Here is a 24,883-nt window from a genome sequence, read left to right on the forward strand (position 1 = left end):
TCAAGGTGGTTGCAGTCAGGCTTCAGAGAATACCCAGAGCACACTTCCTTGTGTCGGTAGCTTTTGTTGGATGGCAGTCATCTCCTTTCCATGGTCAATGGGAGGAAAGAGGGAGAGGACAAGGGAAAGAGGTACTTCTCAGTGGGGAGATTTGGCCTTGAAGTCCGGGCTTTGGAGGTGCCCCAGTGATGTAGGATCGATGCTGTTTTATTTTCTTTCAGGAATAAATCTGAGCAATGGAATGGCTTACGATTGTTCAGCCAACCAGCCATATCAGATTTGTCAGAGAGAAAGAATGAAAGCTGGTTTAGAGAAGTCCTGCCGTGGCTGAGTGGCAGGTTGCAGGAAGAGACACACACACAAATGAATACACTTAGTGGTGGGAGGTAAAATATATATTCACATGTGCGTAAACTCAAAGAATATGCAAGGAATCCATAGTAACAGAAAGGGTGAATGTATAAGACAGATGATAAACAGTACTTCTATTTAAGAATCAAAGAGATGAAAGCTCATGAATACTAAATATTTGAATACAATTTGAGGAAGAAATATGATTTTTCTATCAAGTGAATTCAAATTCTAAAATATCAGCCAATGCAAACATTGTGCCCAGGTTAGAATAAAAAATACATAAATCTTCCATCACATGCAAGCCCTAATAAATGTTCTGAGGTGATTTCCTAATTAAGACATATTTCCAGGGACTCAATGAAAATATGAATATATATAAAGTTGTAAGTGCTTGGGTTTTTTCAAGTAATTTTGGACTTCTATGCATGCATGATTAAAATCAAGGCAGTTGAGTTGACAAGAAAAATAAGGAATCCTGACAGAATCAGTCATCACTTCATCTCAGCTATAGGAAACGATAGTGTTTTTAAGTAGATTGCAGTTACAATGAGAGGCATCCATCTATTTAGAAGGCTTCTGAATGGAAAACGTGTACTCCTATAAAGCTCTCTTGTACACACATGCATGGTTTTCAAAATTAAAGGAACAAAGGGGCTATGATAGTGTACCCGTGGGCATGCTCATTGCGAATATACTTGGAAAGACGATTGATATGTTCTAAAGAATCTCTGCAATATTTCTGTCATTTAACTTTTATTAACATTTCCTTCTCATATGTAAAATACCACCTAAAGTTTGGGCAAAATAATACACCTTAAGTTTGTAGGAGATGCACACTTTCATTAAATGAAAAGCAAGGGGACTAAGTAACTTGCACATGAAGACAAGAATGAACTTGTCCATCACATATGGAGGCTTAAGAGGATGTCACTTCAACACTACTGTGTATTTTTATTTCAGTACAGCAGCGATATTGGTAAGTCCCACCATAGAAAGAAGAAAAGCACTTTAGAATTACTCCTTCGGGTGGAATTGTCATATAAAGGCCTTAATCTAACAACATTTATAGATAAAATTTATCACTAGTAATGAGTCAAAAATTCTTCGGTATTATTTTAAAAATACTCAAAAGCTGACTTGCTTTCCCTCAAGCAAAATAAAACAAGTGTTCTTATGTACAGTTTCCCCAAGAAAGTCTTGAAGATCGTAGGAGAGAATCTCGCACTGTATGTTTTATTCCATTCACACACAGCAGTAAATAAGGTGCATTCCTTCTGCTTAAGAAATTAGCATTTCAAAAATATGCCCCTCTCCCCTGAACTCCAAGCGTGTCTAATAATGCGAAAAGCAGATTGTCTTCTCTCGTTTCCTTAATTTGTTTCATCTAAAAGCAATTCACTCAACATCTTGTCGCCCTCTGGCAGCTTAGTTTACTTATCCGCACTTAATTTCTCATTTGGACCAAAACAAACTCCTCCAAACTGCTACTGACTGCTAACCGCGCGAGAGGAAACGCGCAGTATGTATTTACTTGAATAGACAGTCACACACATACACAGCACCGCCGCAAACACCGAGGCTCACTTTCCCCAGACAGCTACGTGTTTTATAAGAGCACTACATTAAAACCAGCTGAACTTTCTCTGCCAGGTGCGGTGGGGCGCCTGGAAAAAAAAGTCCCTGGAGGCACTGACAGTTTCCAATAGATCACCCAAGTATGCTTGTTGCAATTATACCAGGGATGCACCCAAGAGCCTTTCTTTGTGCGGCCCTTTCATCTAGATCACTGTGTTTTGAACAAGTGAGGCTCTCTTTTGTGCCCCCAGAATTTCAAGTACAGAGTCATACACGGAACAACAATGGCACGCTAATCCTCGTGCTTCTAAATGGGCTCACTTGTGGGTCTAACAATTCGTCCAGGGAAAAGAGCAGAGCAGAGCTAGGGCGCGAGCTGGTGTCGTCTGAGATGTGGAAGGAGACAGCTGCAGAACTAATTTGGATTACATTCCTTGCCCTAAATTTTGAAAAGGGCTTTTCGGCATAGCACTACCAGGAACTGCATAGTTAATACTAAATTGCTGCGGACTCGAAGCGGGGATCCCCCAGCGGCCCAGGCTACGCCAGACAGCCCCCTGGTAGGGTGTCCTGATAGAAATTCCTCTCGGCTAAGCCTGCGTGACAGTAGCAAGTGTTTTTGAATGGGTCAATGTGCATAATCAGCCCATTGAGGGGAAAGGCGAAGGGCTCCGAGTGGGGAGCTAGGAAAAGCATGTATCTAGGCGGCCGCCTGGAATCCCAAATCCTTGCTGCTATGATTCCAGAGGTGGCTGGAGCACCTTATCTGGTATGCACGAAGAACTTCGGAGTCACTGGGAGTGTGCAAAGGGCCAGCACAAATGGCGCACATGTGCCTTTCGAAGGTCATTTTGAACGGCTCTAAGACTGTAACTTGTTATTTACTAGGCAAAGAGGAGGAGGAGGAGGCGGGGAGGGCGGGCGGAGCGGGAAAACTAGCTAGCTGCTGCTTTCTCGGTGAGGTCAGAAGGACACCCTCTGGGGACCTAAAGCTCTCCCTGTTACCACTCCTGAATGCTTTATCTCTTCAAGCTGACTCCCACGCTCCTGCCACCAGCCCCGGAAGGTTCCGGAAATCTCTCTGCCTCTCCAAAAGCCTTCTTGTCAGCCCTTTTGGTCGCGTCAGACACACCGGTTCTCCTTGCTCCCTTCCTGTCCCCTCCTCTTATCCCGGGGAAACTCCCAAGTGTCAAAAAAAACAAAAAACAAAAAAAAAAAAACTTTGAGCTCCATGGCACCGGAGCTGCTGTCATTGGCCGTGGGCGCCCCGGCATGCCAGTGACACTGCGCTACCTCTTGGGCTCAATTAGTCCTTTTTTTCTGTCCAAATACCTGGGGCTCGAGCGGTCCGCCAACAGCGGCCGATCTCGGGGCGCAGCTACGGCGCCCGCCGCGGACTAAGTCATTGAGCGCCACCCGTGGACTCAGCAGCCCCGCCGGGCAGTAAACAGAAGTTGGAGGGACTCAGGCCAACCTCAAGTTAGAACTCTTCCGGGAGCAAGCCCTGAACCTGGCGGGAAGGTCGGGCTCTGTGCTCGGTCTACAAGGCATTTTTTTTTTAGGAAATCCTGCAGGCAGGAGAGAGCAAACGCCCCCAAAGTCAATTACAAGACAGCTCCTGGATATCAACAGTGACCCCGGCTGCTGGCCTAGGCGCGCATCAGTTGCGCTCCAGCTGCCAGGGCCGGGTTCCGCGTCCCGGGTGACCCCGCCGGGTATGGGAGATTCGGGCTGGCCGCTGCACGCAAGCACGCTCAGGTGCCAAGCCAGGCTCCCGGCCCGCGCTCCACCCGCTGCAGCCCTGCACCCCAGGAAGGCTGGGCAGGAGCAGCCTAGAGACATCTCTGTGGCCGAAGAGGTGCAGCAATTCTATCTGGGTTTGGATTTGTTTGGGTTTTTTTTTCTTCTTCTTTTTCTTTTTCTTTTTTTTCCCTCTGCCCAGCCTGAGGAGGAAGGAACCTCCGCTGACCAGCTCCTGTCTCCCACGTCCCGAACAACGGGCGCCACCAGAAGCGATCCCGCTTAGGCTCCCAGAAAACGCGCGAGAAAGAAAGAAGGGGGCTAAAGAAGGAGGAGGGGTGTAAAATAATACCGGGGAAGGCAGGAAAGCGGACTCATCTGCAGCATCAATAAAAGCACATGCACGCACACACATAAAGGTAAGTTTGGGTTGGAGCGAGGGGCGACCCAAACCAGAAGCCGCGGTCCCTCTGGTCCCTCGAGCCTGGAAGCCAGTGGGTGACATGGGGCCGAGAAGGAGAAGGGAGCCACCCGAGGCGGTGGCGGGTTCAACAGCTGGGGCGCGAGAGGGAACAGCGAGACCAGACCGCGCGACCCACCTGACTGCGAAGCGCTGGGCTGGACGGTCCCCGTTGCCACCAGAAGGCTCCCCCAGACCCACAGTCCCGTCGCCAGCTTCATTTTGGGCAAGTCTCAGATCCCGCGCAGACAATTACATGTCCAAATGGCATAGCCCCTTGCGGGCACGCGGAGGAGCTTTTCCCCCTCAGCCGGGAGCGCGTGGGGGGCGCGAGGGGGGCGGGCGCGGCGCGCTCGGTGCACGGGCTCCCGGGGTTGGCGAAGGAGTCAGTCGGCGCCGGTGGATTCCAGGGCCCGATGACCCGGGGACCCGGCGAGGGACCGCGGGAGAGTGCGCGCCGGTGGGAGTGAGCGCGACTGTGCTGTGTGGCTGGTTCTCCAGGCAGGACTGTACAGCTATTTCCCCGAGTGATCCTCCGCTCGCTCGCTCCCTCCTCACTTTCTCGCTCGCTCGCTCCCCCTCTCTCACTGGTTGGTCAACAATAAAAAGAAAGAGGGGGAAAAAAAAGGCTTCCAAAAAAAGTTGATTGCAAAGAGGCGGCAGGGTTCCGGCCTCTCTCCCCAAAGCCGGGCTATGTTCAGCTCTCTCTCCAGTTTCCTTGCACCTCCTGTCCAAATCTGGAGGGAAAAGAAGGGATGGGGGTGCTTCTTTGCTTCTCCTCGATCCTGTCCCCCTTTTTCCCCCCTGTCAGTTTTCCTCACACTTGTCCAGCCATTGCGGTAATTAAAGCTCCGAGCGTCATTTCCAACGCCCCCACGGTCTCCAGCCGCAGCCCTACAGAGAAATTAATAAGACTCGGGGAGAAAGAAAAAAAAAAGAGGGAAAAAAGAAAGAAGAGGGGGTGGGAATCAAACAACCCTCCACGCAACCAGCTGGGCTCTCCTCAGCTGCACAAGCCCCGCCCCTGCTCTGACCACGTAGCCACGCCCTCCCCCCCAAGAAGAAATCTTATTGGCTCAGACACTCCCCAAAATCCTTGGCCTTTAGAGTTGGGAAAACACCTGTCAGGCAGAGGGAGCTGCCTGGTGGTTTGGGGGAAGAGAAATCTGAAAGATTCAGTGGATTCACTGTATGAAACGCTCCCCTTGCGGCTGCCCTAGCAGAGGCCCGGGACAGCTGGCCCGAGGAGTAATCAGTACCCCGGAGGCAATGCCGGTCGAAGAATTTTATGTATTTATTTATTTATTTATTTGATACAAGAAAATACCTTTTTCATTATTGCTCCTAGGTGTCAGCCCATACACAGGACTTTTCTGGAAATACAAAGTTGACGTTGCTTTGGACAAAGTATCTTGGTTCCTCTCCAGAACCCCATTACGTTCCATGCTTAGTAATTTAAAATGGATATTGTAGGTAACCAGCAGCCTCGCAGGTAAGCTGAAATATTTCCTTTTCCAAAAGTGCCATTTCTCCCACCTTCCGAAGATGACGCTATGCAGAACTAAAATTCCGTATTTGTAAAACCGCATGCTTCTATTCTGAAATTATGCGAACTATATCAAGCCTACGCGGTGCACTGTGAAGGAGTTTGGGAGGTCAGGTCGTAACCACAGGACTCAAAACATTAGGCTTAGTCCATAGCACAGCCAGTTTGAGGCCTTGTCCCTGCTCTCACTTTGCAGAGTATGTGATTTACTCTGCGTCGATGATAGCTGTGAGACTAGTTTCTCTAAGCCTAAAATGCCCTGGAAGGCGCTGCTGTGGACTGCAGGGTCACAGTTCTAAACCGCTCTGAGCCTGGGCCGCAGCCCTTGAGAGCCCGGGGTTACAGCTTTGCTATGTGTGAGGGTATGATTCTACGTAGGCAATTTCTTTGCCATCTCTATAAGCAGCGAATAAATAAATAGGGAATATCAAGGGTGCTTTAAAACCCAACCACCCTGGTGCCTCAAGCACCACTACTGATCTCCCACATCTCCTGCCTGTGAGCCCATCCCTTAAGAATTTCCAAGCAGCTGCAAGCGGCAATAACAGAAGGCTGAAGCTCAGATGGTTTCCTTGGACCCACTGCATGTAACAGGCCCACTGCAGGTCAACAAGCTGAACGTGCTTTTTACCCAGAGGTAGCATAGGGCAGGGAAAAATGAAGCCCAGAGCAAGAGATGGAGACTTGTCTAGAACGTCACTGGCTGCAGAGGTGCACACACAGGGCTGGGGAGTTACTTCTGCTTCCTTCTTCATCGCCTTCTGACTCAGATTTCTTTCCTTTCATTCAGGGCATTCTCAAGCCGGCTTGCTTGTCTTCATCAGCTTATGATTACCTTTGGGTAACTCTTCTCTAGAAAACCTGCTTACTTTTACATCTGTCGCCACAATAGCAATTTAAATGACCAAACACAAGCTACTTCTAGGGGACTGGAGGGAGTTCAATCTTCTACATTTTGTTAGAGTCCTGTTTCTGGTGACAGTTATTTTGTATACGTAAACAAATTATAATAGTTACATTGTAGCTCCGATTATGTGAAAAAGATTAGATGGATTTCAAGTTGTTGTCTAGTTTTACCAGTTATGGTGATGTTTTTGTCTGCACTGATCTTTAAGGTTTGTGTGAAACCCTAGATTCAACTCTCAGTACTGGAAAGTAAAAACTCCTCATACTGCCATTACTGCCCATCTGTAGCAGGACCCTTAGATATGGTCCAGCTTCTACCATGTTTTATCGAATAATTCTTGACCAAAGGACAGTTTAGTTACAATCCATAGGTCTTACTATCTCTGTAGAGGTCATACACTATTTCCACCAATTAAGTGGTCAGTACACTCACAATTTGCATCTAAATCTCAGTTCAGTTTGTCTTGACCCTTAGTTTTCCAGTTCTGAGTTAGTGAAACACTGAAAGAGACCTGGCCACTCAAACAACATCTTTCAAACCTCTGAAATGGACATGAAAGTTGTGACTTACAGAAGTATGCCATAGTGAGCAGTGACTATTGTCCTGTTTCAGAGCCTAGCAGAGGTCAATGCTATATCGGAAACAGATGTAGAGAGAACGGGCCATAACAATGAGGAAAACATACCCAAGAATTGGGGATTTATATGTCTGCTCTCTTCAGCTTCCCATGCCTGCTAAGTCAGCAGAAGGGGGAACACTATCACAGAGAACATTTTCTACCTGGTATGGGAAGGACATGCTATCTGAATTGCCAGAGGCAGAAATAGATCTCTGTGTTTTCCCACTTTCCTGTGTGACGTATTAATAAAATCTTATCAGTAGACTAAAATGTGTTGCTGAGACTTAAAACCGGGGGTGGGGGGACCTAATTCACTTGTTATTTAGCAAACTCCAGACAAGGAACTGGAATGATTTGCTGACTACCCCTTTCCTCAGTTCTTATGTTCTGATTCTGGAAATGCACCCATTTTGCAATATTCTAGTGGTTATAAGTCAGACGCATGAAACAAACAAAAAGGCCTCAGTCACTATTGAATAGATGGGAGATGGTCCTTTCCACCAAGTCTCTTCCATGGGATTTTTGCTCCTCGGAAAGAAAAGGTTCACATTCAGTGTGTCTGTGCAATGAGAAAGAATGAAACTGTCATTCGAAAGGAACATAAGTGCAGATGGGTCTGGAGAGTATTCAAGCTCTCCTTGTAGTGCTTTCATTAAGCTATTCAGTTTTCATTTTGTTATCTGACACTAGAACTGTACGGAATGAGTGGGAAAAAACTTTGTAACTTGAATGAGATTGTGCAGGTCCACATTCTCCTTAAAAAGGGTGTTTTCACACGGGCTACGCTCAGTTTTCTGCTCTATCTTCTCATTACTTCTCTTGAATGAAGCCATATTCCCAACACCGACTGTCATTTCTCGATATTTTGCCATATCCCTTGCCCTTTCATGGATGACTCAATGCTGCTAGTTATAGAAGGACTAGCATGTGGAATTAAGATCCCATTATGGTTTGATTATGAAGAGTCACCTCAAAAGACCCAAATATTGCAGGTTTACCTCCCCTCCTCCACCCCCTCAGCCAGCAGTACTATTGAGAAATAACTAGATAACAAGGACAGTAATGATATTGACTTGAGACATACAAAGGTGGGCCCTTGGTTAATGAAGTCCATCGCTAGGGCAATGAGGGGAGATGCGCTATGCCTTTGAAGGCATATCTATTCCTTGAGTTTTTTCTCTTTTGCTTCCTGAGTGACATAGGGGAGAGTGGCTGGGTTTTACTACATACCCCCGTCTCAAGGTCCATATCATAAGCAGATATATCTAAAACCATGAGCCAACATGCACCATTACTTTTCATTTGACTTGCTAAGATATTTTGTCACAGCAATAGACATGGCCTAATATAATCTTTGACACTACCTTCCAACCTCGTCGCAGGCCTTTAATCCCAGCACTGACGAGGCAGAGGCAGGTGGATCTCTGTGAGTTTGAGGCCTGCCTGGTCTACAAGAGCTAGTTCCAGGACAGGCTCCAAAGCTACATGAAGAAACCCTGTCTCAAAAAACCAAAAACGGAAAATAAATAAATATTTTCGCCCATTGGTCATAAATACAAATTGAAGTCAAATAAGGAAGTGAGACTTATAGTATGAATCAATTGTCTTCTCCTGATTATTTGAACATAATGTTTAGGATTTTAATTTTGTCTTCTGCCTGTCATTATCTAAGTTATTTTATGAGCTCAAATAATTCACTTCATTAACTTGTGTCCACTGCCGTATCTTTTAAAAAATGGGTAATGATATCCTAAATCTTAGATATTTCCATTTATCATCCACTCCCTGAGAGTAAGTTAAAATATCCCTGTGTCCAAAATCGTGCTGGCATCCCACATTGCTTCCCTCACTCGGCGCTCGCCAGCTTCTCCATCTTGCGCAGACACATCTTCCACTGCTGTATTTAATCCTAAACTGTTCTGACCGATGCCATGGAGTAGGTTTTCTAGCTAACGTTTATTTCTCAGGTTTGAAACTGTGGGAGTCCAAGATCAAGTTACTGAGTTGGTGCTGTTGAGAAGCCTCTTCTGGCATACAGATAGAGTTCCTTTATGACTCCTTACAGGGAAGAGAGAAGGGGGCCATGGCACCCTCACAAAGGAAGTGATCCCACTCTGGAGTGCTCTTCCCTGATGACCTCGTTGCCTCCTCCAGTTTTCACCTACAAATATCTCATTGATTAAAGACTTCAACACTTCTATATGTGTGAAACTGGAGAACAAACGTGAACTTCTGGAAATACGTAAATAGGGGTACAATTATTTTGACTCGTACTGTTCTTATTGGAAAGGAGAGATAGTGAAAAAAAAAATTGTAGTCAGTATTGCTACAACAAACCAGAAAACAGGCACCACGTTGGATGGTTTTATTTGGTTGGTTTACTTAGCATGTGAAATAACACATTACTATTCATTCGAGTTCACAGAGTACTAAGTTAACAGATATTCTCTTTCGATAACAAAATGAAAACTCTTAAAATTCAAATGTTTTTAAAAAATATATGAGCCTAAATTAACTAGGAAATCTTTCTGCTAGGTTTAAGTTAGCATCTGAAAAGACTCTCCCCAAGAATATTTTGCTTTGGGTTGATATTATTTTCCTTCTATGTGAATCATCAATCCTCAATTTTTTTAAGCAGTAGGGAGGAATGACTGAACACAGATAAATCAAATCTCCATTGCTTTTATGTCTGTTCATCAGCATCTGCCCAAATTTTAAAAGACATTTATAGCTTGTATTAAAAATTGCAAAGCAATTCCAGCTGTATACAGCTTTTTACAAAATGTTAGGCAAAGATGAATTTCCTAGTTAAAACTTTTTTTGTAGATCAACTCTACAGTATTTTATTAAACTATGTTTTTGTGTCATGTATATATTTCTTACATTCCTGCTCTATCTGTATTTTTTTTTTACTTCAAAGACAGTCTAATCATGTTACAGTTAATTCACGGATTTCTCAAAAGAAAAATTATATTTGTCATGCACCCTAAATGGGTGCACAGTCACAGAGAACTCTTAGAATTTTTCTTGAACTCCCACTCAATAGACAGCTGAAGTCATCATTTACGATCCACATAGTTCCATCTCCTTTCTATACGGATGGATAAACCTTCAAAGATTCAGAAAGAGGTTCTAATAGTTATAACAGCTCATAAATCTGAGTCTTCTTTCTTCAGTGCTACAAAACTTTCCTGTTCCTCCCAGGCTAGCCCCACTTCCTCTCCTATGCTCCAGTTCTTCAAGCATCTCTTCCCCGACTCCTAAAAATTTTTCCTTTCTCCAAAAACATCATGAGGTTCAAGATATCTGACAGAATCATTCCTTTTTCCTAGCTTCAACTGAGACACAATCCCCTGCTTCCTTGGAGTTTGCATCTCAGAGAGCATTCCTTATCCAAGTGTTTAATACTCTATTTACGACTGTGATGGTCCCATAAGAGAAACCATAGAGACTATTGAGACTCACAAGGTGGAATAAGACATTAACGAAATATATGTCTAAACCTACATTGATCACATTCAGAAAAGGATCCATGATGGTGTTTATGTGTTTTCATCAGAAGGACAGTGTTAATGTATGTTGATAGATGGACAAATGCTTTCTCTGTAAAAGAGATTGGCCATTAAAGAGATAAACACTAGTCAGGTTATCTTTGCTATCTTAGAATATAGTTTAAAAATTATAGCTGTGGCTGTATTTTGATCCACATTCAACTCTAAGCACCAATACTGGCATAAAAATAAAAAAATGTATTAGGAAAACATACCTTTTTAATAACTAGTTCTAGAAAATTGAATATATGTATACAAAAACACAAAAGACCTACAGCAACCAAAATAAGTGAAAAAGCATAAATGGAAACATGAAACAACTAGAACACATCTGGAGAATATTTCAGGACATCAGTGTGAGCCAAGAATAAACAGACAAGTGGATTTATCCCAAATTAAAATGTTCCTGTACAGCCGAAGAGAGATCCAGTAGGGTGTGGAGGACCCAATGGGGGATGTTTGTAAAAATCCCTATATGACAAGGATTTAAAATACAAAAGATAAAGATAATCAATTATATATCCACTAATGATAGCAACAATGCTATTGATAATAATCTGATTTAAATGTAGATGAATGATCTTAATAAAGACGTCTGAAGAAAATATAATTGCTGAATATGTGTGTAATCATGACATATTTATGTATCAAATCACAGTGTATAGCATTTTAAGTCACTATAACGCGTGTTTTACTGGGTATAATAGGTATTGTTTTAAAAGAAAAAAATAAAGAGAAAAATAAAGGAGACAAAGCAAGTCTAATAAATTGAAGAGTAGAAGTAGATGATAACAAGGCTGAGGGGAAAGACACAATCTTACATACTTCTGGTAGGAAAGTGGATTGATTCAGCCATTGTATAAAACAATATTATTCTCAAAACAACTAAGTGATAAATGCTGTTAATAAATATGAAGTTATGATTTGATCATTATTTACTATACATGTATATGAGAATATACATAATTCCCCCAATACATACAATGATCTATCATTTTTATAATTACAGATACAACAAACACTTTAGCAACAGGCTAGTGTATCAACAAAACATGTCATACTACTACAAAATATACAGTAGTTCATAATACTGAACTCTGTGGGAGAAAATGGCACCAACTAGTTTAATTTAATTAAGAAAAACAAAGGTAAAGTGGGATGAAATTTTAAGTCTGATGTGAAGACAGCTACACTTGTAAAAAAATAATTTTAAAGAAAATAGTAAAACTATATTAAATAAGGGAGATGATTTTATTCTACCTACTTATAATTGGGACAACTTTTTATGTTAAGAACATAGTGATATTCCAATGTATGCTCAAACTTTGCTGGTAGGCCACAACCTCGTGGTGATGCACAGATTAATGAAGATGGGTTAAATTAATATGTAAGAGTTAGCCAATAAGAAGCTAGAGCGAATGGGCCAAGCAGTGATTTAATGAATACAGTTTCTGTGTGATTAATTGGGGGCTAAGCAGCTGGGAACCAATAAACAGCCTTCTCTAACAGCTCAACGTTTGTTGTATCTTTTAGCAGTGTTTAATATCATGCAATATATTGTTCATTTCTAACCTTTCATAATAAAGATAACTTACATTGAAGATAAAACCAATTAGGGCCAGAGAATTGGCTCAGTGTGAAAACCGGGGTTTAGATCATCTACACCAATAAGTGTTGGTTGTGTGTGACAGTGTTCCTAACTGAATTTGGCCAAAGGAAGGGGATCTGAGTTTAAGTGTTATTTGTTTGCTTGTTTTTAGATTTTTGAGACAGGGCGGCTCTGGAGATTTGGGATCTGTTCTGGAACTAGCTCTTGTAGGCCAGGCTGGTCTCAAACTCACAAAGCTTCTCCTGCCTCTGCCTCCCGAATGCTGGAGTTAAAGGAGTGTGACACCAGTGCCTGGCGATTAAGTGTTATCTCTTTGTATAAGGCAGACAGGAAACAAGGAAAATTCCCATAGTCAATCCCTGACCTCTCCACGCACATGCACACATGCAGTGCACCCACACCGACTTGTGCACCCACCCACATCGGAACATGTATGCTTGTATGCGTGCATACCACAAACATATATACATATAAAAATAGTAAAACAAATTAATAAACATTTTTTAGTTCTCTGTGTAAACTGTTATATAAAGATTTCTTCCCTTGCATATCTCTTTATAATAGTTTCTTAAACTATATAAACTGCCATTAAAAAGCATGTGCTCTTATCTATATTTCAAGGACCATTTCATTAACAGATATTATCACAATATAAAGTACTAACTTTTATTTTAGATAAGGCATACTTGCTGCCTCCATGTGCTTTCTAAGCAGTTATTTAAGCTAACATTGATAGAGAAAGAAAAATGTTCTTTGTCTAATCAAATAGTGGAAGAAAATAAAACAATTGTGATAATTTATTGCTGTCTGTTAGAATGGGAAAGCACAAGAGGTCTGCTTCATCCGGCTTAATGCGACTTTGCTAAATGAATACTTTAGACAAATGAAATGACCACTTGTCACCCTGCATTCACTTACCAATCCATTCCGGGACTCTTGGCCACACTGGAGCACATACCATGCAACAGGCTGAGAATGACATCCCTAGATGTCCTCAGTCTCTGCAGAGTATCATACTTAGTAATGTCAGCAGGTCTTCTGCAACACAGATCTCAGAAAACAACTTTTAAAGAGAATGAATCATTGGTAATTTTTTTTAAATCCAAAAGATAATTCTAAATATGTTTTGACAAGATTACAACGCAGTATAACTTTAGTTTGCTGGGAAATGAATATTTGTTTATTACTAACCTATGAAAGCATGTACACATATGCTTTCACCCAAATTTGCTTTTCAGTATCTCTACTGTACCACCTAAAATTATTAATATCTCACATTCTTGTCTTTAAGATTAGTAGGACAAATTTTTAAAATTCCAGTGCAAAGGTTACTTCAGGCATATAATCCCTTCCTTTTAACTTTCACATACTCCCCCACCCCAAAATATTTATATTATAGAGAGAAATTAATTAGTTCTTTTTCCACAAAACAAAGTAGAATGTAAAAATATAAATTTTCATTTAGCATGGCTTCAGATTAAATATTTTAATACAGCATTTCACTAGACTCTATGAGGCTAGCAAATCTTAATGACAGCAAAATGCTAACTACAAAGCTAGCACAAAGACAAGTTGTAAGGGCATTTTATTTTTAAACCGTAAGAAGAAAAGATGCTTAGGTCAGTGACCCCACTTATGCATGTATGCAAATTCTTATACTTTCACATTTATTCCAGTAAAGATCTCCTGTTTCCCAAATGCGAGATAGACATTTGCAAATATTGTAAAATTGGCATTTTTTTGGGTTTAGCCAAATAAATAGAATTAAGTAGCTGATAAAATAGAATGAATACTTTCAAATATTTCAACAAGGACTATACACAGTGATTAATTGTACTATCTAGTATACCTTCAAAATTGGAAGGCACGCATCCCACAAAGACAAAGATATCAAAGCGGGTTCCTGCATCCATGACCTTCACTATACATTAACCAGAAGTGTTTGCTATGTATATTTGTCAGACAAAGCAATTAGGGGTTTATTTTACTCATGTATATGTATTACCTCAGAGTTTTTCTCCCAAATCTTCCTTGATACATTTTAAAGTACACAATTCTTATTGTTTTAAACGGTATACAATAAGGGTATTTTAAATGTATTTGTGTGTAGGATGTGTGGGAAAGCTGCTCTGGGCTCTCCGTCTGCGATGATGTCAGTGGATCTGAATATATGAGCCTGAGTCTGTTCATGCAAAGTATTTTCACCCCAGGGCCTTTGTTAAGATGAAGAGGCCCTTCTGATAGCCTAAGGCCATGACACCGTGTATGGTCCTCCTCTGCAGCAATAGCTGGGAACTAATGGAGGTTGTCGGCTACAGTATACTAAGCAGGGGGTTGGGATGTATTTGTCTAACAGTGCATGTGAAAGTAAAGTAAACCAAAACATAGTTGCTAAGCATTTGCATCGTCCCTCAACTTTAACTGCTCTTTGCAATTAAATGCAACTCCTGCAGGCAGGACACATTCGTCAACAGAAATAGTTTGAAAGCATAGGTCCACAGCCAATAACAACAGCAAGGCTTTTTAATCCGCCAGTATTGCATTGCCACAGGACTCCTTGGGTTTCTGACTTCTGGTTGAGCAACAGTGGCATCCAGTGGCCAGATATTTTTTCCATGATAAAAGTGTCACCAGTACTTCTGAGGACAGGTCTCAATGCTTGCGGTGTGTGCAGTCTAAGCAAAAGAGTGTGCTTGAAAGGACAAACCAAACGTCTGTTTCCAAAGCAACACTGGACCAAATCTAGGTCATGAAATTTGGCTCTGACAACTAATAAATACTGACAATCTCCCCCAACATTTCTTAATGACTTCAATTTAGGGTACCTAAGAGGTCTACTGTGTATCCACCTGCTGACCCCACTAGGTGTAGCCTGTGATACTAGGGAAAAAAAAAATCCCTGCATTGAACTGGACACCAATTCTGTGTTAAACAAAACATCTGGTCAAATAAAGAGCTTTAAGATAGCTACGTTACTCATGCTTAGCATGCACTTTGCACAACAGTGCACTGGTGGCTCCCTACTGATGGCTGCTAGCTGTGTGTACCCCAGAAAGGATATTTCGGGGACCAGCTTGGCAATTAAGTTACATAGCAATGAATTCTGTTCACATCTCTGCCTCAGCTTCTTGCTTACAGGCAAAGCCAATAAATCATGTGAGCTGAACTTGGGAAAGTCCACAGCCCTCTCTAAGATTAACATTCGGCATCCAACACAGTTACTGGGCCAGAGTAAATGCCTAGACTTAGAGTGGCAGGAAAGACAAGTTCTGCACCCATGCTTTCTGGTCCAGATGCTAGCTTTGCTTCTCCCCGGCTGGGTGACCTAAGGGAAGGTTCTCATGCAGCCTGTGCGTTGTTCCCGCACACGAAAACAGGCAATGGCGATAGCATCTGTTTTCCTAAACCTGTACCAAGCTTTAAGTGAAGTAATCCACTGAGAAATATTTAAGAGCCAGGCGTATAGAAAGCATCCAATACATAATAAACTCTCTTTTCGGTGTTACAGAGTGTACTTACAGATGAAATTTACTAATAACAGCAATATAATTTTCCTGGTTTCTGACTGTGATTTACCCTGAATTATTCCTTTTGTGTCATCTTTCTGGTCAAGAATACAGGCTTTTCAAAAGGGGAACTCCATGATGGGAAACTTGGGCTAGAGGGATGGAACTTGACCAAATGAAATCAGTAGCATTTAAGCAGAACCTTCACAAGGTAGGGAGGGTTCTGTGTGGTATAGGGAAAAGATACAGAAAAGTTATAGCCTGTATATAAAGGTATAAAATACATGGAGCAGGGGACAAATTAATGTTGATGCTTAAAGGTAACTAAATTGATACTCTTTTCCTCAAACTTCATGGCTTACTCAACCGTATTTTGTCACACAAACCCCAGTTCTATTTAAACTTTTGGTTGATTTTATTTTCTCAAGAATAGAATTGTAGCATTTAGATTTGTAGAAATTTAGATTTGTGAAGTTTCATGGAAGATATGTAACATGGTTGCCATAACTCTTATTCCCTTAGTGTATGAGAAGAATACACTAAGGCGTTCAGGGAGTAAAGAACCCCATACACAGGACTTTCACACCTAGACATGCTGCAGGGATTTTGGGGTTTTTGCTGTTTAACTCCATATTGATGAGTTGTTGGTGGCTTCTCCTATTCTTTTGTTTGTTTCTTTCTTTGTTTCTTTTTTAGCTTTAGTTTTCTATCTCCATTCTTCTTTCTCTTCTATCATTAATTAAAAATTACCTGCTGTTTCCATCCATGAAAGCATCAGTGAACCGACGTGCAGATCAAAACTCACTAAGTTGGAGAATGGTTATTAAAGTGTTCCAACAGGATGCTGGCTTGTCATACAGCCTTGATTCCTATCTGGGTAATTATTTTTCAATAAGAATGATCGATTACTTCTGGGGGAAAACTAAAGGGAAACAGTCAAAATGTAAAACTTCTTCATAGGATATATGTTTGGCGCTAATCAAAAGTGCTGACTATGGAGCTACAATAGCATTCATTTCCAGAATGAAATATAAGACCTGACAGAGTGAATAATGACCCCAGGACAGGTGGACGTGTCATATTGGGCCACATCCTAGAGTCCAAAGCGTTGAGCCATCTCCAGTGAGATCACTGGCATCATGAAATTCATCCCCAGAAGCCAAATGAAATTCTTAAAACATTCTTTCAGCCATTCAGTTCAGAAACTAAACAAGGAGCTGGTCATGTTCAATATAGTATCTACTAATAAAAGATCGTATTATTTGATAAATATAGACCAAAAAAGTTCTTCCCAGCAGAGCTAGGAAGTTCTTGTCTTCTTCAAACTGTATCACTCTGTACTCATCCATTGCTGGAAATTCCATTATAAAGATATTCATCTATTCCTGTAGAAACATCCTAAAATACACACATATGTGTTTAAATGAAGCTACCCTATAAAGGGAGAGACAATATCCCCAACTAGAGATCATACACTATAAAATAAAAACTCTATCTTTGGTTACAGGAATGGGTTAAATATTTTTGAGTCATCCGTCAAAGGAGTCCAAGAAATCACACAAACATTACAGGCTATTGCCAATTGTATTGGTTACCCTCCACAACCTGATAATTGTGAAGATTACACACACACACACACACACACACACACACACACACACACACACACACATCATCATCATCATCATCATCATCATCATCATCGTTATCATCATCATCAAAAATGAAGAAATCCTGCTGGTGCACAACTAGAGACTTCTCTCCTGCTCTCTTGCATTAGTAGTAATAGAAGGTGCAGCACAAGCTGGAGACAAAAAAGAATTGTGCGTATCACACAGTTATGAGCCCTGCAAGCCCTGATCACAACTTGTCTGCAAGGTGTATTCCCTGGTTCAGCAGTGGCACAGTCTTATAGGAGTAACCAAAACCTTTTTAAAATTAGAGTTAAAGCACACTGCATGAGATGGAGCTCATATCTGACGCCGTAAAAGGGCCCTAGAAACGAAGACTAGATAAGTCACGAGCCTTAGGAGAAACTCTAATAATATTGCTCTGCTAAATGAACTTAGCAATAAATGATTACTGATAACATATTCTGTGCCTATAGATCAGGGCATTATTTAACCCTTAATCAGAGAATTTCAGCCAAAGGTAATCAACAGAGACCCACAACTAGACAGCAAGGGGAGACTGAAAGGTTCTGTAGCATTCACTCAGCACAAAATGGGATTTCTTTATTATACCCTTCACCTCACAACCCTGGGATCTTTGACGAAGAGGAGGTGGAGAGTTTGGAAGAGCCAGAGGTGGTGGTACATTCCAAGAAAACAATGCTTTCCAGACACAAGAAAGCAGATGCACATAGGAACCCTCAGCAAGCCAGACTGCACACACAACACAGACACAAGTTCAAGACAAAGCCTCAACGTGGAGAAGGAGAATCAGTCTCTCCTCTATTGATAGCTGCTGAGAGAGGGAAAAGAGGTTGTTTTTCTTCAATGGATTGATGCTGGGTTTATCAGTCACACTCCAAGGCAGGCCCCATCCTCGGAAGCAGTTGGCCAACACAAACACACTCCATACTTTTGCTGTTGTTCATTTGAATTGTGTATTTGCTCTTTTTGTTTTGGTTTGGTTTGGGTGGGTTATTTCCTTTTTAATATAGCAAAATAACAAAAAAGATTGGTGGGTAGAAAGAGATGAGCTCTGGAAGGAACTGGTAAAAGGAAAAGAATTACACTGTAGAAATGTTTTAAAATAATCAAACATTCTTTGCACTACTCCTTTCAGGGTTCCTCTTGTTTTAAATAAACATATCCCCAAGATATTCAAACTATGTCATTGTCTCTAGGTATAAACATTTCTTCACATTCTGTCTCACTCATCCATAGGAAGAGGGACTGATGACATTGACATTAAATGTGGGCTGACAAAAGCAGGCACGGGGCAGGGGGTATAGGAAAGGAGATGGTTGGGGTCCTTCCAGAAAACATGATTTTCATAGTCAAGGTATCTAACAGTAAGGAATTAATATTTAAACGTGTCCAACGTGCCTTTCTTTTTAAAAAATTTTTGGTTTTTCGAAGCAGGCTTTCTCTGTATCAAAGCCCTGGCTGTCCTGCAACTCCCTCTGTAGACAAAACTGGCCTCGAACTCACAGAGACCCTTCTGCCTCTGTCGCCTGAGTGCTGTTATTAAAGCTGTGTGCCACCACTACCTGGTCAATGCATTTTCTTGAAGAGACTCAGATTTTCTTATAAGTTCTCAACTCCTGAGCCACTGACTCTGTTCTGCTAATGCTGACGCTGTAGCACAGAGACAGCCAGTGTGATGGTCAACTGGTTCCTGGCTCCTTCGAGTTTGCGCCTGAAGAAATCTGCTCGATTTGTCCACATGACTGATACTGAACTAGCTGCTACATTTGTCTAACATATGTGGCTGTACAGAAACCTCCAAACTCTGCAACTGTTTTGTTTTGTTTAGAAATACAGGGTTCATTTTGCTACTCTTATTTTTTATTTTATTTTAATCTCAGGTTTAGCAAGAATTGCCATCATAAGGTGCAATGTCACAGGCAAAGAAATAAAAGCAGAAATTTTCTCCATGGCCACTAAGTTTTTATAAATAAATAAATAAATAAATAGAAATAAAATGTTGTTTGAGTCATTTGTAATGGGAGATTGTTTCTGGGCCAGTCCTGTACAATGGAACGCTATTCCAGGCAACAAAGAAGTAAGTGATGGCTACGTACACAGGCACTCCCCTTGTGGTCCCTCTTGAAGGGAGAGTGGCTGTTATTAAGTATGCACTCTGCTGAATAGGGCAATTCAAATGAAGAGAGCTTTATGAAGAAGAAATATTTTTTAAAATGCACAAGTTTTCTGACTATTTCGAAATAGAACATTTTCAAGTGTGTCTGGATAACAGGTTGTGTGTGGGCTGTCAGCAAGCGCTGTTCCAATGACGTGAAAGTGGTTCAGCACTCTTGGAAGACAAACTGGGAGGCAGAAAGCCTCAATAAATATTTTCAAAACATGAGAAACACATTTGTTACAGAGGGACAAAATCAGCCGTCTTTCGGGAAACCATAGGCAGAGAAAAGGAGAAAGGGGAAGAGGCAGGAAGGGAGGGGACGGGAAGTGTGTTTACACTCTGATTCTAGAAGTGCTCTTCTGAAGAGGACAGAAAGGCAATGACGTGCAATTTGTTTCCCAGCCCGCTGATTCCTAGAGAGGCCCCACAGTGGTTACAGTGTTGATGTCAGATTTATTTTCAGGGTTGAAGAGATGATGTCAGAACAAATGGCAGAGCCACATGTACGAACAAGTGGGTTATGAATCCAGCTTGTCCTCCTCAGAATGCCTATTGTCGCTTTGTTTACAAAACAGTGGGTTCCTTATTTCAGAAGCAAGAGCATCCTTTAAGCATTTATTACGTTATGAATGTAGGAAAGATTTTCAACACAGTGAGAGATTTTCCTTAGCTATGAACAAATTAATATTTTTAAAATGCAAAAATATGAATGTATGTGTATATTCTGTGTGAATAAAACAATATTATCTGGAATTTCTGCTGCACATCATTTGCCAAGACAAGGCTGATAAAAAGGGAGGAAGGTGATCCCTTAAATTAAACTGGGCATCTTACAAGCTTACTGTGCAATCTGATATTCTTTGAGGCCATTACTTTGAAGGGTTGCTTGTGTGGACAGACGTAAAAGTAATTGTTAGTAGGAGAACTAAGAGGGATGCTGACTTTGTGGGAATGCTATAATATTGTCATTGAGGAAGGGCATTCCATTCCACAACTATACACCCTAATCACAGGAGTCTCAGGATGAAGACTAGTATCATGATGCAATAAGAAACCATTCTGTAAAGAAATTGCATATTTCTAATTGTATATTTTTATATCAAACAAGAGACAACATATTGTTGTGTTTATGTGATTCATAGATGGAAGAATAAACAGACAGACAGGCAGGGATTCAGGCAGACAGGCAGGTGACAGACAGCAAACACTGACATCAGATTACATGGCTAGGCAATTTGGGATTATAAACTTGAATTGGACACTTATGTGTTTCTATACCTTTCAAAAATTTGCTAACAAAAATATGATGTTAGTCAGAGATCACAGTATAAGTAATGGTTGACTTGAACACAAGTCTTTAGATAATACCAGTGGCTAGTCTTTTCTACATTTTCATTACATATATTGTCCATATACTAGGAAGTTTTGTCTCAACTTGACACAAGCTAGAGTCATGTAAAAGGAAAAAAGTCTGAATCATAAGATGTGACTGTAGGCAAACATGTGGATGATTTTCTTAATTAGTGATGGTTTGGGAGGGAAGGGCCCAGCCCATTCTGGGTGGTTCCATCTCTAGGTAAGTGGTCCTGTGTTCTATAAGAAAGTAGACTGAGTGAGTTATGGGGAGTAAGCCAGTAAGCAGCACCCTCTTGTTGGCCTGTGAATCAGCTCCCACCTCCAAGTGCCAGCCCTGCTTGTGTTCCTGTCCTGACTTCTTTTGATTATAAACAGTGATACGCAAGTGCAAGCCAAATAAACCCATTCCTCTACAAGTTGCTTTGGTCATCATCTTTGATCACAGTAATAATAACCCTAACTACAACAGTTTATTACAACCATTTCTATTCTGGAACCTCAGTTTGCCCAACACATGTAACAAATCAAGAACAACTTCACTGTTGTTTAGATAAAGAAAGACTATAGACTAATTCTATGACCACAGATGTAGTCTCTTGTGTGTGGATGCATGACACAATCATGGACCCACAGGAGAGCTCTTTTGTATAGCTTCTGATGCACATTCATGAAGAAGTTAGCTCTTAGATTTATAAGCAGCTACTATCAATGTATCCTGAATAAGTTCACTTTAATTAATCCAAGCAGGTAGAGAATACAATCACAATACGCTTGGTCTTAGTCTGTACACCAACCAGAGTGGATCTGGCACATGGACTTTTTGATTTTGTGTTTGTGTTTTTATGTATGCATGAAGAGACCAGAGTGCAGGTCCCTGCTATGTTTTCTGTATTTCTCTCCATACTATTTCTTCAGATGGGGCCTATCATTTAACCAGGAACTCACCAGTGGACAAAACGACTGACCTCTTGTTGTCCACCAATGTCTGAACCCCTGCCACATCAACCCAATGCTGGCTTTGCAGAAGCCCTCCACTAAGATAGATTTTTACATGAGTACTAGAGATTCAAACTCAGGTTGCCACACCTGTTCAACAGACACGTTACTAATGAACCACCTCCCCAGATGCACTATCCCTTGAACTACAATTGAACTCAACTGCCACAGGTTTGTGACCATCAAACTCACAATCCCTTGTGATCATCTCTCATTTACCTTGGGCATCTTCTGTGCTAGGCATTTTATTAAACTTTCCTCTAGGACATATACAATGGCTAACAGTAGGAGCAGAACACAGTTTAATTACACACCTCTATGATTTCCTGTACATGACTTGGACAAGAAAATACCCAATGTCTGATTAACCAACTTGATCAATTGATGTAAGGTTTTATAAAAACAATATTATGATTCTGTGAAATACAAATTATCTAAGGTTTATGTGAAAAAAGCACCACAATCATCCAGATATGACTTTATTTCTGTAAAGAATATCTTTATTAATGTTCATGCATCTATCTAATGCAAAGGACTGGACCTACAAAGAAAGAGTCGAGAATTGTTTAAATAATTTTAATCTCCATATTATTGTAGAAGCAGAGGTCAAGGATGAAATGCATGGGGATTCCCTCTTTGGTATAAGCTTTAAAAGATTACTTACGTTTTTAACATTTAAATATGTTCATTGCTAGATTTCTTGGTTAACAACATAGTAAGCTAAATTCATAATGTTGGCAGAGTTTCTGTATATAAACAGCTTAAGACTGAAAAAAAACTTTGCATAAATGAACACTTTATGTAACAGCTTCTCTCAGTTGCCTATCTGAAAGGGAAACAGCCATATGAACTGTCTTGTGGTTCCAGGTGTTGCTGTCATCCTAAATAGTAGCAACAGATGTAGCCGATGGCCCTTTTGGCTCCTAAGAGCTGGTGTATATTGAGTCTAGAGAGGTATAGAAGAGCAGAAATCTGCACACTCAGCGAGCACATACAAGAAAACAGGTGCCTGACCTTGAGCTTTACACAATGTGAATTATAGATTCAGTCTTGATTTTGCCTTTTTAACAACTACAAGTTGTCTTAAAGTGGCCAAAGGGAGTTAAAAAAAATGCCCAGTAGGGCAATTTCTTTGAAGTTTCTGAAAAAAATCAATCGATTTGGTAAAATTTTTTAATTCAAATTATTGAAACCTTTTCATAGATCTTTTAAGTTTGTCTCATTTATTTTACAAATAAAAAATGTTTATTATCATTTATAGCAATAAAATGTTGAGTTCATTACCAGGAAGAGATTTTGTCTTGTCTGCAATTACACTGGGCTGGAACAAAAGTTTTCCTTATTTCACTGAAATGATCTTCTCAAATCTCTGCTCAGAGCTACCACATCGACAGCAACTACCTCAAACCAAGCATCCAACCACTCAGCCAGACAGTCAAACAGCTAGCCAGCCAGCCTGTCCATTAAATGCCCAATATCAAAAGAAAAGCTTTTCTGGCTAAAGATACGGTAAGCATTATTCTATGAGTTTAAACATAAATAATTAGAAGACAGTTTGAAATTATGTCAATTTAGCCTAATAACATTATTAGGTCCTTCCCTTGGGTCTTTAATTCCCCAGGCAAATTATATTTTAAAAAATTCTTTTATTTAAAATTGTGTGTGTGTGTGTGTGTGTGTGTGTGTGTGTGTGTGTGTGTGTGTGTGGCTGCATGGGTCTGTTCATGTGAGTGCAGATGCCGTCAGGGACCAGAAGTGTCAGGTACCCTGGAGTTGTACTTACGGGCAGTTGTAAGATGCCTGATAGGGGTTCTGGGAACTGAACTAGAGTCTGTTGCAAGAGCATTACGTGTATTCGTCGTCACTGCTTAGTGCTCTCTATAGTCCCCTAGTCATATTTTCTTTTTATTGAATTTTACAATACCAGAAATAGATTCCCTCCTATTGAGTCCACCTCAGTCCTGTCAGAGAACTGTATGTTACCCCTCTAACAGCTGTGCCACTATAACACAACAAAGGCATTCATAGTGTTTGCATCTTAGACAGAAAGAAGTCATTGACATTAGCCCCTCCAAAACTCAGAACACGTTGCAGAAAATGAGACATAAAGAAGTAAGGTTTCAAAGATAAAATGGACTACAAAATGCCATCTCTTGGGCATAATACAGATATTCCAATCATCAACTCAATGCAAATTGATTTTTCCTACAAAGGTCATGCCAACCTTAGGCCTATCAACAGCAAAATACGCATGAGAAAGGGATTCAAAGAACTTTCTCACATCTGATATACTCTAGAAAAGAGTGAGTATCTGCCAACACTTCTATAATTGCCAGTGAGCCCACAAGACTCCACTGCAAAATTTCAAACTCACAGTCACACAGATGGCCATGGTATGCTTACTGGATTTCTAGAACTAAGTACATATGAAATGGAAGGAGTATGAGTCACAGGGGTTGAACAAAGGCAATGAAAGGTGTGTGCAAGAGTAATCAGAAAACATTGTATGCATACGTGAAAACACCAATTAACAAATGTGATAATGTTTTAAATGTTACTAATACATACTACATATATCTGCAAGCCAACAAATCAACCAACACAATTCCTTGCTTTCAAAATGAAAAACTAAAATACTGTCTGGAATGGATATAAGAAACAACCAAATGACCTCCCCAAGAGTAGAAGTAAATCAAGATGTGAAAATAAAAAGCACATTATAAATATATTGCAAATTAAATTAACCCTAATTTTCTATTAACAAGTGGGTAAGGAACCCCAGATTTTCATAATGTTTGACTTATCATGTATAACTTTGAGTCATTGAAAAGCCTTTAAAATGCCATATACA

The 24,883-nt window shown here is 40.8% G+C and overlaps 1 protein-coding gene and 1 long non-coding RNA gene across 5 annotated transcripts in view; one reads left to right on the plus strand and one right to left on the minus strand.

Moving 5' to 3' along the window:
• Erbb4 (erb-b2 receptor tyrosine kinase 4) overlaps positions 1 to 5,112 on the minus strand; it is a 1,041,831-nt gene extending 1,036,719 nt beyond the window's left edge. For 2 of the 4 annotated variants that reach the window (XM_085698741.2, XM_085698747.2), the window contains exon 1: positions 4,269 to 5,112. In XM_085698741.2, the coding sequence (XP_085554867.2) occupies positions 4,269 to 4,350 (82 nt within the window). In that variant the 5' untranslated portion in view covers positions 4,351 to 5,112. The remainder of the gene's footprint in view (positions 1 to 4,268) is intronic. The other 2 variants (XM_085698750.2, XM_085698751.2) reach the window with 1 other exon arrangement.
• On the plus strand, positions 3,330 to 11,362 carry LOC148123255 (uncharacterized). The gene is made up of 3 exons (XR_015737386.1): positions 3,330 to 4,088; positions 5,478 to 5,621; positions 6,466 to 11,362. It is a non-coding gene; the product is annotated as an uncharacterized LOC148123255 (long non-coding RNA).
• Positions 11,363 to 24,883: the final 13,521 nt, after the last annotated feature.

The sequence above is a fragment of the Myodes glareolus genome, chromosome 1 (assembly GCF_982192425.1).
Source record: "Myodes glareolus chromosome 1, mMyoGla1.1, whole genome shotgun sequence".
Lineage (NCBI taxonomy): Eukaryota > Metazoa > Chordata > Mammalia > Rodentia > Cricetidae > Myodes > Myodes glareolus.